Below are 20,293 nucleotides of genomic sequence, written 5' to 3'. Positions count from 1 at the left end.
ATCAGTTTCCGCCCAGGGCCTATTTCCTGCTGGTTCATCTTATCCTGCTAAAACAGTCTTTTATTGCTCTCTTTTGACATTTTTTTCCAAACTTTACAATTTTTCAGGGCTTTGAACTGTCTGATAGCAATATAAGATTTTCCTGCTCTTTTAATACTGGCTTCTAGTCAAGGGTCCCTCCTTCCATCTCCTGCACACTTCTATTTATAATCTCGGTTCAGCAGGAAGCGCTCTTCGCCTCACTGTCTCTTTGTTCCCTGCTGGACAGATTACTTACTTCACTGTCAGGATTTCATTTCAGAGGACCTGAGTTTTTCCCAAGCTCTACTCCTTTTACAGCCTCTGACTTTGACCATCTCCATCTTTGTTTTTATATATTCTTTGCAACCCACTATCTGTGTTACCCACTTATCGGCAACATTGTCACTTTCTCCTAAGGTCCTTAAAATCCAGATACTGACTTGGTATATAATGAAAACATAAAAATAGAATGAAAATGCTTATTCTATAACCTAGTATAAGCTGTTTCTGTCAAAATGGAAAAAAAAAATTGGAAGGGGAGATGGGGAGGGCTTCGTGATCGAAAATGTTTGCAGTATTATTTAAAGGAGTCAATAAATGATGCTAAGAAATTTGCCTAACAGTGGGAATTAAGTACAAATCAATGTTCAGCCACACAATGAAATATCACAGAGAAATTTAAAATAATAGGAATATTTTGTGTTCAGTACAAAAATCAAGATATAAACTACTTCCAAAATATTTAAGCATATCCATATTCATTAATTTTTCTAAATCAAAGTAAATTTAAAATGTCAGGTTGTGTTTTGAGACAGTAGGGTTTTCTTTTCTGTCTTTTTGCTATTTTGCTCTTTAAAAAGGATTTTTTTATTATAAACATTTTACAAAATAGTGAAAACTAATTCCAAGGTAGCAGCATCCATTTCTTTAAATGATCTGCTAAGTAGGCTGAAAAACTTCCCCTGTTCTGCTTGTAATGTTATGGAGCCAAACACACAAGCAAACAAAAAGACCAGAACCGAGTATTTCAGTTGAAAACTGCATATCCTCTGCGGCACACCTTCCTGGGCCCTCAGATTCTAGCCTTTTACACCGTGACAGCTCTGCAGCTCCCAAGTGTGGGGAATAGATACGCAAATTCTTTCCATCTGGCCCTGGCCTCAGGGATTTCCTCCAGCCCTGAAAACCCCACTTCATTTCCCCCACAACTCTACATCTCTATATCCCACACATGGATCTGCACTTTGGATCTTTTCCATGAACCCCAATAGCACCTGACTGAGTCTTTCATATCTCAGTTGTAAGATAAGTGGATGTGGTGGCATACATCTATAATTCTAGCGTTCGGGAAGCCGAGCCAGGAGGATTGCCACAAATTCATGGCCACCCTAGGCTACACAGTCAGTTCAAGGCCAGCCTGAATTGCATAGTGAGACCCCATCTCAAAAAAAAAACCAAACAGGTAAGGTAAATTCCTTTAAATGTTCCTTACATCTGATTGAATTACAGTGACTGGACTTCCTTTTGAGGCTGGATAGTGACCCTTTACATCCCCGAAGGTCATGGGTGTCCTACAGCCTAGGCTAAACCACCGAATTCTACTAACCTCCTTTGCCCTTGCCCCTCCTAACCATGTCCAGGCTAGGTTGCCTCACAGTTCCCTCCCAGCTTCTCGCTTTCTTTTTAATGGAAAGCAAAACTAATTCAATGTTCCAGCTGGATCTGAGTGGACAGACACATTAGTGAGGATGGTCACGTGTCACGGCCCTATGCCTCAGCTCAGCTTTACAGACATTTCTATTCAGGGAAGACCTTGGCAGTGACTTGGGCGCAACTTCTAGTTCCCCCTCAGCCTTCTTAGGGTGAATCTGTCCCTGTCACTACATCTACATAGGTTTTTGTGTAGACTTGGAGAAAAAAACAAAGATTTAGTCGCTAGAAACTTACTTTCATTCAACACATGTTTCTCCAGCACCTATTACATGCCAGATGCGATTCTGATCTTAAAGACAGGGTCTCAGCCTTTACAGATGCTTAAAGTAGCCCAGATCACAGTAATAAAAGCTCATCTTCACATGAGCTTAGAATAAAACCAGAGATCCCAAAGGCGGATGGTGAGCTTCCTATATTAAGAAGTAATCAATTCTCAGCCTTTTGGCTGAGATCAAGTGAAGAAATAGTCCAGCTGAAGAAGATAATTCACAACGTTGCCTTGGACAAAGGACAAAAGTTCCACCAACGAAAACAATAACATGACTACTGTATTTGCAGGCAGTACCTTATTAAAAGAAACCCACCCATGGGTCAGGGATTTAGCTCAGTGGTTCTGGCGCCTGCCTCCTGAGTTCAATCCCTGGTACCAAGAAAAAGAAAAAAAGAAACCCAGCCAATCCAAGCCCAGACAGACACAGCAAGGGCTTCCTTACCTCTTTCTTCTCGCCAGTCTGCTCAGCAATCAGCTGGTCAAACACAGCCCCAAACTCTTCATGGATCTTCTGCATTTCATTGATATGGCTGGCGACCTTGTTCATGGTCTTGATGGCCACTAGAAGAGCACAGGTCAGGAAATGAAGAGGCCACCTGGACACCCTCTCGGGGACCGAGCCGGGGGAGGCCGGGGGACGCGTGCTCACCATCCAGGTGATAGTGCTCCTCGCTCTCAGCATCGGTCAGGGCAAAGAGCTCCTTGAGCAGCAGCGGGTACTTGAGGATCCTCTGGATGGGCTTGATGAGGTAAGACTCCAGCGTGGACGAGTGCTGCTGCCGAGGGTTCTGGGCATCCAAGAATGCCTTGAAAGCCATGTCGGTCTTGGCTAGAAGGGTTAAGGTACAGAGTGTCAGGTGGGCCGCCCTAATGGTTACCTATGTCCTGTTCCCCTCACAGGTTCTTATCCAAGGTGCCCCATTCACAGGAATGAGAAGGAGGGAAGGGGAGAGCTCAGCCCAGACAGACAACTGCCCCGTCAGCCAAATGAGCTAAAGGGGGCAGTCTGTGAACCCTGCACACCTGCACTTGCAGGGCCTGATGCTTCTCCTTCTGTTAAGCATGCCATTTTGTGCCAATCTTTTGACACATGGGCCCTCACTGAGCCCCGGAAGACTCCTCCCTGGGCTGGCCAGTTCCTAAAGGTACTGAAAGACCTGCAAGGGTCCATTCAGAGTCACCACACATGGCCACCTCCTCTAAGAGCCTCTGAACTTGGTCACTTTTCTCCTGTCCCCATCACCCCAGGGCCTGGCATCACATACCTTGGCATCTACCTGACCCCAGAGCTTGCTGAAAGTATCCGAGCCAGCAATGGTGACCCTGCTTTCCAGGCCCACTCACTCCTCCATTTTCACCGCAGCAAGTCTGCTGCTCGCTTTTTGCTGTCACTCCTCTGCATTCTGACCAACCCTGCTGCTTCCCCTTGTGGCACGAAGCACCCCTTGTCCTGGCAACTGTGAGTGACAAGTCTGGGCAATCTTCTGATCCACTCACCTAGCCAGACCTGAGTAACAGCAAAACCTACATTTTATTTTAATTTTTAAATTTTATTTTGTACTGAGGATCGAACTCAGGATCTTGCACTTGCCAGGCAGGTGCCATGCAGCTGAGCTACCTCCTCAACCCCAAACCTACATTTTAAACATGCCTTACCCTGGTCTTCTTAAGCTTTCAAGCACTGTACTGCTGGAAAACCTTCTTTTGACCACAATCAGGAAAACACAGAAGCAGCAGCCCCTGACAGCGGCAGCCAAGTACAGCCACGCTGATCTCTCTCAGGATCTGTTCATTGTCAACTTGGTGCTACCTCTGTTAGCATCCACAGGCCGGGAACCTGAGCTGACCCAGCTGACCAAGCAGCTTTGCTTTCATCGAGGTTCCACCGGGGCCAACAAGCAGCCCTGGGGAGCCCCAAACCAGCAGAGAGGTGTCTGTCGGTAGATGACCAGAAAGCATGGCTAATGCCTTCCAGGTGCAAAGGAACGCTGGGAAGAGAGGGGAAGAGCTATCCAAGGGACCACAGTGGACACGTGAAGCATCCAGGCTAGTGCTGGGAGGCCAGTGTGCCCAGAGCAGGCATGTGGGCTTCCAGGCCCTAACCCTGTGCGTGCCCTATGCCACTCTTCTATGTGGCTATTCCCGGGTTGTATCCTTTAAGATGAACCAATGGACAAAGACAGTCAATATTCTGAACAAACTCATTCTTCACATTCAGAATCCACATATTCAGCTGGATGACTGCTGCTTATTAGAAATTAAATACTGCACTCCAGAGATTCAGTACTTTTTATAACAGCACCTGCATATCAGGGGAACTCAGACAGTCCTTGAATAAATGAATAACAATTTTTTAAAAACCCAGCGGGCATATATTTAAATATGTGTGTGTCTTTCTTTTTTCCCCCCCCATCACTAGGGGTTAGGCGTATAAGCTAACTCCAAGGATATTATAATAGGCCATCATGAAATTCCAAAGAGACTCTTAAGCTGTGGTTTCTGGGGGGCACTCCAAGTCTTTGGCCACGTCTAGAAGAGGCCTGGGAACCCCACCCCCTCTCTCCCACACCAATGCTCAAGTCCAAAAGTATGGTGTGTGTCTCAGGCCCATGAAGTACGTTTCGCAGCACTTGGTGTGTACAGGAGGTGTGAGTCTGTTAAGGATCCCACACGCGTTCTCAAAGAGGTCTCTTCATGCTCTCAGCTCATTTGGCAATTAGGAAAATGTAGGTCATGCCTGCTGTTTTAAGGGATAGTTTTGAACATGAATGTAATATTTTTTTTTGGTACTGGAGATTGAACTCTGGACCTTGCACTTGCAAGGTAGGAGGCAGATCCACTGAGCTAAATCCCTGGCCCCATGAATGTAATATTTTTCAGGTGCAAAAAATAATGTTATTGAATTAAGAAAAATACATAAGGATAGAATTTAATTTAATTGAGTAATTTTTAAAGAGCAGTAATTGCTTGAAGAAATGTAATGGGTATATAATTTCATATGAAGCAAAGTACTCTAAAACGGTTACTTTAACAATCTGATAACAAGCAGTAATCAAAAGTTTTAAAACACACACACACACACAAACACACACACAACTGTGTGACCAATGCAGCACACGTGAAAATGTGGTTAGAGTGACACAGCATGACAAGGACTCCCCAGAATCCTGTTGCACAGGCTGCACTACCATTAAGTCTGTCACCATCTGGGACAGGCTCTTCTATTACCCGGAGACCCATATTACACTAATATTTCCTCAAATAGGTTTTAAATTAAGTCAAGCTAGTTCCTCTTTGGCAGCAAACATAAGCATAACACACGGAAATTATTCACGTGTCAAGGGACTTGCTTAGCAGATGTTTACTTGGCAGCCACAGTGAAATGTTAAGAAATAACAGGCTGATTTCCAGAGATTCTTTGAAAACAAATTGTCTATCGATTCTACTGTTTACCAAGGAAATGTTTCTTTAATATTTTTCTTTGGGGAGGGGTGTCTTTACTTATATTACTGGATAATTCATAGATATTATGTATTATATTGACCTGTGAAAAACTTTTGCTTCAATACAAGTGGTATTTTTTAAATGGATACATAATAACTATACACATTCATGGATGGGTAGAGTGTATTTCAATGAATGTATACAATATATAATAATCAAATCAGAGTAATTAGCATAACTATCTCATTTATCATTTCTGTTAGGATCACTCAAAATCTTATTACTTTAAAATATATAATATTATTGTTAACTATAGTCACCCTACTGTACTATAGAACACTAAAACTTATTCCTTCTAACTGTAAAATATTTGTTGATTTATTTATTTTGGTACTGCGGTCTGAACCCAGGGCTTTCACACTGATCCACATCCCCAGTTGTTATGGCTTGTGTCTAGATATCCGCCTAAAGCCCTAGTTTTGAAAGTGGCTGGATTAGGGTGACTGTGAATTAAGGGTGTGGATAGTGGAAGCCCCAACCTGGGTATAGGTGGCACCAATCATAGGCTTACAGCCTATAAGAAATATAAAAGGAGAGAAAGAAGGCAGGCTCGCTGCTGCTGCTGCAGCTGCTTACTGCTTGCTGCCTTCTGTCTGCTTGCCATGGACTGTTTCTCCTCTGTGATCCCCATCTGGCATAGTGCCCTGCCTTGGAACCCACCAACTATGGGGTGAAACCTCTACAAACTGTAAGCTGAAATAAATCTTTCCTCTTTTAACTTGTGAGTGTCAGGTACTTTGTCTCTGCAACAAGAAAAATAACTAAGACAACAACCCTTTTTTATTTTTAGACAAGGTCTTGCTTAGTCACTAAACAGCCCAGGCTGGGCTCAAAATTAGTCTTCCTGCCTCAGCGTCTAGAGTGCTAGGATGGCAGGCATGCACCATCAACCTGGCTTCCTTTCTTTTTGAACCCAATAACCAACCTTATCCTAATCCCCAATCCCCCTACCTTCCCAGGCTCTGATAACTGTAATTCTACTTTTCTTCCAAACACTGAGCTATGGAAAATTGCTTTCTGAGGATGTTTTACCATCTTCTGAGAGCATATCAGAAAAAGTATCAGGGCTGGGGACACAGCTCAGTGGTAGGGCATTTTCCCAGAATGTAGGGGGCCCTGGGTTTGATTCTCAACCTTGCCAAAGTAAGTAAAGTATAAAAAGAAAGGTATCTTGCCAACATAACAATTCTACTTTGTTCTGTACAAAAAATAACTGTAACTAGAGCGATTTTTTTGTATATAACTGAAACAGCTTTAGTAGTGATGTCAGTAGCAATTATCAGACACCTAGGGACAAAAATAGGCAAAAGAAACAAATAATTCCTCAAAAAGGTATTTGAAATGGCAGCTTAAGAGAACTAGCTTGTCTTCATTAATGTCTTCATTAATGAAAACCAGGAATAAAGCAGAGATTTTTAAACAAAACTGCAAAACAACCTATTAATTCTGGCCCAGAATGGTCAAGTCAAAACTTTCATTACAAGAAAACTGGTAAAATGATTAATTCAAGATATTAATATGTTTCACTTCTCAATACCCATATTTGTGGCTTGTTGGAATGGCTTTCTAGCACATCAGTGACTCCTGGGCTTCTTCTAAAGCCATCAACCACAATCAGGCACCCGGATGTGAAATGAGAACCAGACTTGGGCTGCCACTGTCTCCAAGGACTTACCTTTCACCAGGACCTTGGGGACTTTTGTGTGGCTGGCGCAGAAGGCACTGTAGAGCTTGAAGCGGTCAGCATAGTACAGAAAGGATCCTCCCAGAGAGAACAGCACTTTCTGGATTCAAAGAGAAAAAGCACAGTTGGTTCGTTTTCCTCCGCATCTAGAGATATCAATGGGAGAAAGCCAGCAGGCCACACCTGCCTCTCCCTAACCACAAATCGCCACCCATCCCGCCTGTCACTCTTTTGCTTCCCCCACTAATGTCCACAGGCTTATGAATGTGTGCAACAGATGTTTACAGTGGCCCTGTCCCTGGCTTTCCAGATGTCTTTGAATGACCTCTCTGGGATACTCTGAGTGCTGATGAGAAAAAATATGTTTTGGAAAAGACAGAAATCTCCTGAATTCTCTCGTGAGTCCTGCTGGGAGACAGATGTGACAAACCAAATAAAGGTAGGAAATGCTCACACTTCCAAAAGTAAAAAACACATGTCTCTGTCACTGCATCTGTTCTCTCCAAAACCTGCTCTAACCCTTCAGCAGAGAGCAGGTAAGAACACAAGCAATGTTACAGTAAGAAATATGCCCCACTGTGGGGATTAGTGCCATCTCTTCAGCCTGTACAGTCTGCACTCAGAGGGGCAAAGCTGCTGGGAGCTTGCAGGACTTGAACACACTTGATGTGGGATACTTTCCATTCCACATATTTTATGTAAACAAAAGAATGAATGATCCTCGGGAAAATATCCTTCATGAGTTCACACCACTCTAGTCTTGTTCAGACAGTGGCTTTGTTCATTTAGGCACAGAATTAAAAGTTAGGTCCAAGCAAACAATTCAGGCTTTGGACTTGAGCGATAAACTGGGCTCCTAAACATGCAATTGATCTAATATACAACAAGTTCTGATTGTCTGCTGACAAAAAAAGAAAGCTTGCTTCAGACCGCATATAATTCAACAAAATTGGGATCAGCAGCCTGAATTTTCTTCCTACACGGTCTATCTTCCCAACCCTCCTATTTAGAGGGCACCAGCAGGAGCCATCTGATTCTGTGAGAAGATATCATTATCCTTCGAGACACCCTCAAGAGTTAAACAAGAAAATGTTCCCCATGTAACACCTCCTTTTGGCTACACTAATGTCATGCATTTGTTTAACTCATTATTTTGAGACAGAGTCTCATTATGTGGCCCAAGCTGGCTTCAAAGTCATAATCATCCTGCCTCAGTCTACCAAGTGCTGGGATTACGGCCATGCACAACCATGGCTGGCTTTAACTTGATAGATATAAGTGTGTATAATATATATACATGTTATATAAAATATTTTTGTATGTTGTATATATAAATTGTGTATTATATAGTATATATACATATGCTAAGCATTTACATACATACATATATACACTATAGATCTATGTGTGTGTGTGTGTATACATGCACTTACATCAACCACAGATAAAACATTAAGGATCCATTTATTCTTCTGGCCTTAAAGCTAGATGTTAGGCCAGGGCGCATGCACACACACACACACACACACACACACATGCACGTACAAACACATTCACCCACAGCTGTTCATCTCTAGGACCGCAGAAAGCCTCCTACAGGCTGATGGGCATTACTAATTCCCAAGGGAAAATTTTATCCAAACTTACGTATTTGAACATATCTATAGCAATAGGAAGCAGAGCACAGATGCCTGCAGGTAGGAGGAAATAAGAGGCAGAGAGAAATCACACAGGGGCAGGAAGAGACCTTCAGGGGTGATGACTAAATTCATTGGCCTGGTGGTGTTACATTGTGTTGATGGTTTTATAGAGATACGTGTGTTTAATTCATGAAACTCTATACTGTAAATATATGCAGTGCATTATATGTTAATTATGTGTTATCAACCTGCTTAAATAGTGTGAAGCTGACACACCACCCAACACATGAATCAATGAGTTTTGTCAGCTGGAAGTGGGAAACAGGAAATCTCTGCAATAAAGGAAAGCCAATCAGAGCAGAGAAAATAATCTATGAGCATCCTTACTAAGGCGCTAGTCATAAATCCTCATTAAGGCTGCAAGGACACTGTGTGCTAGAAGACTGCCTCCTTCCTAGATAATGATACGCATTACCATCCAGCAAACTTTCCCAGAACAGGATAAATTAGTTTACTGGGAGGCCAGAGATGCTATTTTAATTTGCTGATAGCTAATTTATTAAAGGCTTGCTCGTAAACAAAAGGTCAAGGTTGGCACATGTTCCAGAGTAGAAGCCAGCAGATGAACAAATTTAATGCAAGTAGGTGGCACTGGTTTTCCCTTAGCCACGGAAGCAAGATGCCTCAGTTCCACCCTGACTCCCTTTGGGAACTGTGCCAACAAACAGTCCCCTGAACACCACACCAAGGGCACAAGAACTTACAAAAGACAATGTACGGCCCCTGTCCTGCAATTTCGGGGAATTCAACTCTGTCCACAAGGTAACCCAAATGTGACATTAGGAGGTGAGACTAACCTTAAATTGGTCAACTTTCTCAAGTTTTTCCAGATCAGGTACCAGTCTCACTCCGTCTTCTAGAGTTTTAAGGAATTCTACTTGAAACTCTACCATTTCCATTAAGTTTCCAAAGAGCACATCAAGCTGAAAAATGAAAAAGAATTTAATCCCCCCATCTTTTGTAAGTTTTCAGAAACTTTATTAGCATTTATTGGTTAGGATAAGAATCCTATTACCAGAGAATGGAATAGCCTCTTATTCTTCCAGTGTAGGCCAAAACTTAACAGGCAATATTTGACCCATTTCTTACAAGTGGGTGAGTTCAAATCACCTTCAGTATTATGTGTGCCCCCTATTCCTTCCTCTTTACCAGCAAGTCAACCTACAGTGTGACCCTCACCAAGCTGAGATAAGGCCCACCATACCTCATCTTGGGTGAGGAAAGTCTCCTTCTGAAGGGGTTTCAGGTAGCGCTCCATGAGGCAGTTTAAGTCCTAGAAGTTGAAAGGATACCTCATTAGCAGATCTAAAAGTCTATACGACAAACCTAAAGGAGAAAAAAGCAGATTATCTTCCAAACACTAACAACACAGTGATTACAGATGCAGAAACAAGACAGCCTCTTCTGTCAGCAGCTCAGGCTCTGCTGCCCATGTGTTCTTGGCTACACCACTGGATCCTGCTGCACTCTCAGAGCAGGACGGATGATCTATGAAGAAGCTAACGCCAGGCTCTAATAGAACTGGATTAGCAAACTCAGGCAGCGGGCTGGCTTTGACATAAGGGCCTTCCTCTGCTCAAAGACTTAAAGACTAGAATATAAATAATTAAAAAGAGATCACACTACTTTCACGTGGAGAACATTAGCCAACATCAGAACAAGCAAAGAAAACAGACCTGACACCCTTCCACTTACGCCCAAGGTAGATTCTGAAGGTAATGCTTTCAGATTTCTCAAAAATTCAATTCAGCTTTAGTATTAGCTTCATGTTACAGTTAGAAAGGTCAGAAAGATCACTTAATAGTCACCATCTTCCACATATTTGGTCAACTGTTCATATATATATCTATCAATGAATTACATATGTACCAATGAATGGCTATAAGAATTGTTATGTTTCCTTAATTGATATGTTTCCTTCTTTTTAAAAGCTTATTTATTTAGTTAGTCAGTTATTGTACTGGGTACTGAACTCAGGGCCTTCATACCGAGCTACATCTTCAGCCCTATTTCAGGTTCTACTTTCAGGCTGCGTCTTGCTAAACTACTAAATTGACCGGGATGAACTCAAACTCGTGATCCTCCTGGCTCCGCCTCCCAGAGCGCTGGGATTACAGGCCCGCACCATCACACTGGACTACAGGAGATCTTAACACTCGGAATAAAAGCCAGAGTCCCTCGCTGACCTTGACCTCGGTGTTAGTGAAGAGCGGGGCAGACGTGGCAGGAAGGGGCCTGCGCATGCGCGAGAGACCTACTTTCACATAGGTGCGCTCGGTCTCCAGGAGCTCGCAGATCACCTTACGCAGCTTGTCCGCATCAGATAGTTGTCTCATGGTGGCCAGCTGAGGCCCTGTGGCATCCGGAGGGGACGGGCTCGAGTCAGAAGGGTTCATCTCGTGCAAACTGCGGCAAAACGCGGCCACCTGCTCTGTACTCTTGGGAGGACAGGGGGAAAGGCAGGTGTGTTAGCCCTCTGCATAGACGTCACGCACCTGTTCCTGCAGTCAGGTATGGATTACATCTGTTTGCCCAAGTTGTTCCACTCCTCTGAGAGCCCAGTGATGCTCAAAACCACTGTAATAGCAAGTGCTAACTTATACCAGCACATGCGCAGTGTTGCTAAGGAAGGCCTATTATCATTTCCGGTTAACAGGTAAGACAACCCCAGAGAGGTTAAGAAACTCACCTAAGACAACACAGCTGGTAACTGGCAGAGTAAAGATTTAAACAAAGCAGTCTGGTTGCAAATTTTGTGGCTTTTTGCGGGGTGAGGGTAGTGCTGAGGATTGACCCAGGACCTTGGATATGGTAGACAATCACTGTACCACGGAGCTACATCCCCAGCACCCCTCCACCACCACCGTTTTCTAAATCTTGAGACAGCTTTGCTGTCACTAAGTTTTCAAGTTGTCCAGGTGAGCTCAAACTTGTAGTCCTCCTGCCTCTGCTTCCCAGAGTGCCGGGATTATTGGTATCTGCTGCCATGCCCAGCCTGAAACCTGTAGTTTTAACCACCCCACAAGAAACAGAGAAACCAGAAGCCTGGCTCAGAAGTTAACCACAGTTCACACAGACTCCCAGCTAATTGACTGTCAGTCGTTTTAGGGCACCATCTACTTATTTGGAATGTTGGAGGGCAATTTTTCCCTAGTTCACTATAACCTGGGGGCCACTCTCTGGATGAAGAAACTCTAATACATGTAAGAAGTAAACAACTTTCTCTCCAGATTCTGCAAAGACAGAAAGACGCCACTGTTCTCTCAGGGGATGGGCCCAGAAACGGGCCTCCATGGGTGCGCTCGGCCTCCACCCACCTGAGGGTCACCCCTAGGGGTGATCAGAGAAGACCCCAGGCTGCCTGTGATCTTGTGATCCCTTTCAAGTTCTGGATTCTGAAATTCTAGCCTATTGAGTACAGTACAACAGTTCTCCAAAGCGTGGGTTGCTGGGAAACTACTGGAATCAGTAGATCTCCACTTCAGAGCACGTTAGAATCACTTGGGGTGGGGTTGTCTGTTTTGAGACAGGGTTTCACTATGTAGCCCAGGCTGGCCTCAAATTCAGAGTGACCCTCCTGCCTCAGCCTCCTGGCGCTGAGACTACAGGTGTGTGTTGCCAAGCCCAGTTACCTGGGAAATTTTTAAACATCCCAGTGCCCAGCACCCACCTCGGATCATTTCCATCAGAATTTCTGTGGTGTGATGTGCAGGATATCAGTGTTTTTAAAGGCTCTTTACAGAACTGCTCCAGAAGCTATCTTGCAACACAAACCCTAGCTAATTTGCCCAGAAGCACCAGTGTATAAACAGTAGGTGGAGACCTCCTGAAGGACAGTGGCTGTCTTTGTGCACTTCTCTGCCTTGCTGGGACCCACTAAGTCAACCCTAGGCTCAAAATACATACTTCCGGTAAATACTGGTGCAGATAAAGAATTCCTTCTCTGTTGCCCAGGAAGAACAAGAGAACCCTTCCTAATGCAGTAACTAGGACACAGAGCTGCAAGGCAAGGTCAGCATTGCACATGGGGCAGCAAAGCACCTAACATTAAGGAGACTTCCCTGTATTAGCATATGCAAAAGAGAACAAAGACAGAACCAGAGCAAGGAATGGGAACCTCAGGAGGATGTACTAGCCACAAAATCATGATAGGAAAGGGCAGAACAGAGACCCAAATCCACATACTTATTATTCACATTCTCTTATAATCACTACAGCTTCTTCATTGCTGGCACTAATTCTAAAACTCACCTGTCAATGGTACTATTTAATGTTTTCTGCGGAACTGTGTGTTTCAGAAACTGAATATCCTACAAAGAATGTTCCCTTAGGTGACTATGGAAAACTTCACCTTAATGGGCTGACTTATATGGTATGCAAATTATGTCTCAAAATAAGGCTGTTCAAAAAAGAAAGTACGTGTTTTTAATTCAAGCTTACTTCATTGGACATAAGCTATGGTTTTATTTACTTATGATAGGATTTTAATAACTCGGGGTCCTAATTGAATATACAGTCAAATAAGGCTGCATATTAAAGATTAAAAAGGAATAAATATACTCATTTCAGCAAAATATTCAAGTGTCTTTTTGATGATCCAATGATAAGTGCAGTATGTAATGAGCTCCTTACAAACAGCTGTGATGAGGTGAAAAATACACTAAGCAAAATGAAAATCTTATGGATGGACAGTTGATGACAATCGACAACTAACTGTCCTGTGCTCCATCTTAACTCAAACTCTCCTTTGTTGCTTGGATTTGATACCCAGCAAAGGATCCTAATGCAACAAATGTACAAGTGATGCCTTTGCTTACACAACATGTTTCTAAACAGTCCTTCTGTAACCCCAGCTTTCTGTCCTGCACACAAATTAATGACGAAACCACTACTCATGACCAGTCTACCCATCACTGCAGTCCATGAGAGGCAATGTGAACATAACCACTCTTTTACTACTCAGAAACACTGTCCAAGTGAAACTGACATCTTTGTATATTGTTCTAAGCATGTCTCTTGACTTCACAAAAGGGAAAAGTTAAAAATGTAGGGCCTGACACATCTCCAGGACAGGAAATTCCAAGACACCTCCCTTGTGCTTCCAGTTCTCCTCACAAGGCTGTGTTACCATTTTTTGGCCACGTCTCAGTAAAGTGACCGAATGCATGGGATAGGGTTTCTGGAGTCCTGTCTTCTCTATGTCACCATAAATACTGTACTGTGAGAGTTCTATTTTCAAGAGGGTCGACCGAGCAGCTGGCTTGGCCTGTGTGAAGTTCACTACCTCCGAGGTAGGGGTTGGTTGGGAGGTTGTCAGGCCAGTGAGATGTGGACTGGGTTCTGGTGCTCTCCACTGAGCTACTCCCTCTTCCCCCACCTCGGGCACCCTGGTGATGCAGACCCCACAAAGGCAGTCCTGGTTTATCAACCCCCCACACACTACCCAAATAACAAAGTAGAGTTACGTTGTGAGGTTTCAGTTACCTGCAGTCAGAAAATACCATAGTGGTACCTTGGTTCACAAATAATTCACTCCACGATTCTGGAAAAAATGGTCATGTTCATGTTTGTGTGGGAAAGATGGCCGAGGTCATGTTCATCACCAATGCAGGGTTCCCAAACAAAAACAAAATTTTGCCAAAAGTTTCTGTTTACAAACCAAATTGTTCACAAACAAAAGTGTTCGTGAACTGAGGTACCACTGTATTTGTTTTGAGTCTTGCAGGAGAGAGGGACCATATTCACGTAGCTTCTATTACAGTATAGTATAATTATATTTTACATGTTATAATTGTTCTATTTTATTAGTAGTTGTTACTCTCTTACTGTGTCTAATTTATACATTAAAGTTTATCACAGGTACATATATAAGAATAAACATGGCACATATAGTTTGGTGCTATCCACCAGGGGTCTTAGAGTATATCCCCCACAATTAAGGAAGACTACTGTACCCTTAGCCTTTCAGGGGTCACCTACAATTTCCGTGGGGTCCTGGTGGGAGAGTTCAGAGCCCAAGGTGTCCCTTCCTTGTTAGACTCATTCCTCAGCCAATGAGAGATTCAGCCTGGTAGTCCCTGAGGTTGAACAAGGGGAAGGCCATGTGCCCACTGGCAACCCTACTCACTGTCTCTGATTCCAGGAGTATCCCAAGGAACTGAGGCCAAATGGATGTGACCTCTACTGTCAATATATATAATGAGAATTTTTTAAAAAGTACTATAGAATCACAAGTTATAATACATATAGCCACTGTCAAGGGGTTTTATTTACAAGGCTCTTAAAATTTCTGCTTGGAAAGAATTTACTTAAAAGTAAAGATGTCATAAAGCTTGAGAATTTTATTAAAATAGTGCCCCAAAATATTTTTTTCAGAAAGTGTGCAGGACTTCTCTGGAATAACCTCTAAGCTAGGGGTTTTACCTATTGAGGCCAGCTTTCAAATGTGCTTACCACCCTTGGCCAAACTTCTAATTTAGGTCAAAGTCAACATAGTGTGGGTATGAAGCCAGACAAGAGGAGGTGGAAAGTGTCCCACTCCATCATGAAGGGTGAGGTGGCAACCTGGTCACCTGCACACCAAACACTGTAGCCACCAACAAAGCAAGGCAGCTGTGGGGGGAGGTTCCCAGCATGCTCCAGCAAGCCCGGTCTCATGGCACCGGGCAGTTAACTAAGGACTCTTGCAAGGCGAAGACAGCCAAGTGGGAAAAGCACAAGTCTCTCCCCATGTGAGGACTGCAAGCGGTCACCCTGGAAACCAGAGCACTCACAGGCACTGGAGAGTTTAAACTGTTAAAGGGGAGCTGAGCTGCTGCTTCGCTGTCAGGACTGAGAATCATCCACCCGCCATGCTGAGAAAGCAGGGACAATGGTAAGAGGAAATGGGCCACTTTACTGAGGCCAGCATGAAGCTTGATGTTTATAATATCTCCTTCCTCCTGGGAAAGATGAAAAGAAAGTACAAAAGGGGGTGGGGGGAGCCGACTTTTAAGGCCATACTATCAACTTAAGAGACTGAGCTGTTTAAAGTGCTTCCTGTTATGCAACCACTAAAGACAATTTCTGCCCCCAGATGAGCAGAGTTCTAAAGCTGTTCTCACTGTGACCGATTTAACACATCCCACAGATTTAAAAGGGGCAAGAGTGGCCTAAAATCTTACAGCCTTTATTTAAGCTTTTTGGGGGGACAAACACCAAAGAAATGACTTCATCATTTTAGTGTCCATTGTATACCAGGGTAGTTTCTATAGCGATCACCTTCTCAGTCTCTTCTTGTACAAGCTTCGAAGAGAAAGCATCCAAGCAGGACAAAGACTTATTTGGGTGAATTATGCAAACTCACTGTCAAAGTATAAAGACCCATTAAATGACACAAACTTTAATAGTTGATAGATTCGGCCACTAACAACAAACTATGGAAAGGTCTGATTTGATTTTGTTAAATTATTTCTTGCCATTAACCTGCCACATATTTCCTATTTGAGTTATCATTTACTAGAACTGATCTGTCAAAATAGGTCAGTTAACATGAAAGTGTTCACACATCTTCTCAGCCAATCCTTCTATATTCACTTCCTTCTCAAATCAGCAGAAATAAAGTCAAAGAACCTAAACCTTACACTTCCCAGTTCCCAGTCTGAGATGGGGATGGAAGAGAATCATCCACATATCAGAAAATGCACTCCATTGCCAAGAGAAAGGAGAAAAAATTCCAATGACAATTAGTTTTTAAAAAATGCAAACTATAAATGTACATCATTCTTCCATTTAAATATGAAACAATAGATAAATGTAAAGATTCTAAGCAAATTCAACTGCACACCCACTACTGACCCTCAACCCTCCAAAAACTGCTAATATATATCTTTTGTCAACAACAGAGACCAGAGAGCAAATGGATAAATTATAGGGAAAGAGGACAAGCATAATCACCACGACCGGAAAGCTGTACCGTAAACAAGGCTAGAAAGGATTCCAACAACAGCAAACATGCTCACCAGGTGAAGCGTCCGATAGATAGAGTCACCAGACTTGTCATTGTTCTCAATCCTGGCCTTGCGCTTTATTTTCCATAGTGCAGACATTGTCAGGAATATATTCTCATGGTAATTGTTCTACCACCTCGTGTGTCCAGGACAGACACGGGAGTTTCTTAAAATACTCAGAGTGCACCAAACGCCCCCCGGCTCCGCGGAGAGCATCTTCGCCCGAGGACACCCCATGCCGCCTGTCCCTTGAAAACCTGCGGCCACATCTCAGTGCAGTGACGGCCAGCAGCAGCCTCCGGAGAGGCACCTGCCTCCCGTCCCGCCCTCAGCAGGGCTGTCAGGCTACACTACAGACAAGGACTCCTGCTTTGACTTCACCTGGCTAAACAACAAAACTTCCAGGAAGGGCAAGCCAAACAGGCAGGAGAACAAAGCCCAGCCCACCTCCCCGGAGAGGGGAGCCTGCCCGCTGGCCCGGGATCAGCTGATTGGCCGGGTCCCACACAGCACAGGAATATTAAACCTGCCAGGCTCACACAACTTTGTGGGCGCTCCTCACACTACATGCTTCCACATTTTGTGCTAATCCTTAGTTACGGGCAGACGTTTTGGAGATAAGAAAAACATGGATGAAAAACAAAAAGAAGTCGTTCTGAATGGAAACGTCATGCAAAGGATCCTCCATACACTTGCTAAATGGGAAGTGAAATGCTAGCTCCAGGGGTCTGGAAGTCCCTGACACAAGACTCCCCAGACCCGAGCTGATTAGCATTCAGTTCCAGACACAAGAGTTTCCAATTAGAAGCCAGGACGCAGAAACAAATGACCAGTGGCTATGAGGCTTCCTGAGGCTGTCACTCAGGTCACAGAGCAAGGGGGCGGCAGGCAAAAGGAGAGGCCACCAGACTGCCTCTCTCGTGACAGCCCCAACCACACCCCATGCTTGTGACATTCCAGTGCCACCACCCCTGAACAACAACCACACAATCATCTATGTGCTCAGCTCCTAACAGCCACAAAGAACAAAAACTGTCATTTTAAAAAGTCCAGAAACCCGGAGAACTCCAACATGCATTCTCTATCCTGCCTAAGGTTGTGGGAAACAGCTCATTTAGAAAGAAGGACTAAACAACCACAAAAATCAGCAGCCTCAGGTATTCACCCAGGATAAAAAGCGATTACTTGTTCCTCTTTATTTACTTATGTATACCTCTACTCCCAGCAAATGTGTGTACAGCCCTGCATGTTTAGGCAGCACACTATTTAAAAATTAATTTTTCCTTTATTCTAAAAAAATTATACACTGATACAGGAGATGCAACAATAAAATTAACATTACTCAGGAGAGTTAAAATATTTGCTTGCTCTTTAAATCATAAAAAAGACCCTCAGAACGACTAAGCTTTAGTAAGATATTAAAGTGGTCTGTGGCTGTGTAGCTAAAGGGCCTCCAACAACTTTAATAAATTAATTCCTTCTTTTATGAAGCCTGGTACTTAACAGCAGACTTTAACAATCTGACCAGAAGGTAGATTTAACCAGGTCTGGAACTGAACTGGGTTCGCATCCTGTTTTGCCACCAGAGCTGTGTGAATTTCAGCAGTCTCTTCACCTCTCTGCTATAGTATTCTCCTCTGTAAAAAAGGGAAAATAAAAGCATCTCTTTCTGAAGTGCTGTGGGGATGAAATGAGTTAATATGGAACTTTCTGGAGTGTTGTGGGAATGAAATGAGTTAATATGGAACAGTACCTCTTGTTTACAAAACATTAAGTTAGCATTATTTCTCATTTATTATTAATAATACACACTAGGGCCCTGTCACCAAGATCTGCTGGTATGATTTTAAATTTTTGCTTTCATACATCCTGATCAAAAAATGTAATCCATCAAAAGCCATTTTGATTAACTAACATGGGTTGCATGACAATATTTCCAATAAGGCCAATGATACCTGAATCACAGCTGTTACACAGAGCTCCCTGAGTTCAATGTCCCAAAAGGGTGTATGAGAACAGCCCACTGTAGGATCTTTAAAAATATTCAGATCTTGGGCCTGAGATTTAGCTCAGTGGTTCCACTGCCTGCCTCGCAAGCACAAGGTCCTGAGTTCGATCTCCGGTACCGAAAAAAGCTCACTGTGGAATTTCTGTAGGGAAATCCAGGAACATCACTTGTCTGGACTTTGACCCTCTCTGTTCTAAGCAAGTGCCGGGGCCCTGCTCTCCGGGGAAGAACCAGGAGGTCAGAGAGGTCCATGGGGTCAGTTACGGAGGCCTTAGCCCTCTTCCTTCCTCGGATTTGCTGGAACCTTCTATGGAGGAGCAGATTAGCTCTCGTGACTCACTGTATTTCAAATGGAAACGATCTCTCTCAAAACCACGAGGGGAGGAGAACCTAGAGCTAAGACAGTGAAATGCAAATGATCCAAGTTTAAAAGCACTCTGAAATAAATGTTTTAGATACAGGAAAAAGTTGTTTTCTTAAATCCGGTTAGGAAGTGAAAATAGCATTTCTAAGGCAGGGGATACAGCTCAGGAGCAGCACTTGCCTACTATTGGAGAGGTCCTGAGTGCAACCCCCAACACCACCAAAAGAAAAGAAAGAAAATGGCACTTTTAATTCCTATAATGAAGTAACTTAATAAGCACCCGTCAAAATATCTTTCAGCAGAATAGAAATATCTATTCCTTTTTCTTTTCTTTTTTTTTTTTTGAGACAGGGTCTCGCTGTGTAGTCCAGGCTGCCCTCAAACTCATGGCAATCCTCCTGCCTCAGCCTTCCAAGTGCTAAGATTACAGGCATGTGCCACCACACCCCGCCAGAAATATCTACTTCTCCTGGGGGCTTCTGACCTCCTCCACCCTGTCTCATCCTCTCCTCCAGGAAGTGAGTAAAAGTATCCTAGAGGCCATGTAAATAAAAAGCAACTTAGGTATTTTTTTGTTTGGGTTTTTTGTTGTTGTTTTGTTCTTCGTGTGCATTTTCACCGATGGGCTTTTTAACTAATAACCAAGTAACATGATGTCTTTCAGTCCATAAATATTAACATTACATTCAAATACTTAATTTTATGTTGTGCTCAACTTAAAAAGAAACCAAAAATGATGGCCCTATGGTAGTAAAAGGGAAACAAATATGGGTAAAAGAGATACTGAAGACAGTCAAATGAAGGAGTCCTATAAAAATATGTAAATACAGAGAACAGAAATATAGAAACTATAGAAAACATGTATAAATGGAGGTTTTTTTCATATAATCATATGTGGATAACATATTTTCATTATCAATGTACTCTCGTAGTTACACTGACACATTTAATAATTCAATCACCTGGCAAAAGCAAGGATCACTCTGATTTTTCAGATGAGAAACTGGAGTCATAATTTGTATTTATGTGATTTGTTTAGT

General features: G+C 43.2%; 1 protein-coding gene across 11 annotated transcripts in view; it reads right to left on the bottom strand.

Annotated features, from left to right (window-relative positions):
• Positions 1-20,293, bottom strand: part of Tiam1 (TIAM Rac1 associated GEF 1) — a 384,121-nt gene that overhangs the window by 18,988 nt on the left and 344,840 nt on the right. For 10 of the 11 annotated variants that reach the window (XM_087213203.1, XM_004842270.3, XM_087213200.1 and 7 more), the window contains 6 exons: positions 11,152-11,331; positions 10,098-10,166; positions 9,691-9,816; positions 7,185-7,293; positions 2,655-2,834; positions 2,448-2,566 (listed from right to left, as the gene is read on the bottom strand). In XM_087213203.1, the coding sequence (XP_087069329.1) occupies positions 2,448-2,566; positions 2,655-2,834; positions 7,185-7,293; positions 9,691-9,816; positions 10,098-10,166; positions 11,152-11,331 (783 nt within the window). Of the gene's footprint in view, positions 1-2,447; positions 2,567-2,654; positions 2,835-7,184; positions 7,294-9,690; positions 9,817-10,097; positions 10,167-11,151; positions 11,332-16,893; positions 19,609-20,293 lie in introns of those variants that run through there. The other variant, XM_004842274.4, reaches the window with a different exon arrangement.

This window comes from Heterocephalus glaber, unplaced genomic scaffold (genome assembly GCF_053883595.1).
Source record: "Heterocephalus glaber isolate CG9 unplaced genomic scaffold, H.glaber_assembly_v1.0 deba00000122, whole genome shotgun sequence".
NCBI classification, from domain to species: domain Eukaryota; kingdom Metazoa; phylum Chordata; class Mammalia; order Rodentia; family Bathyergidae; genus Heterocephalus; species Heterocephalus glaber.
This window is presented reverse-complemented; position numbering and strand designations above follow the sequence as displayed.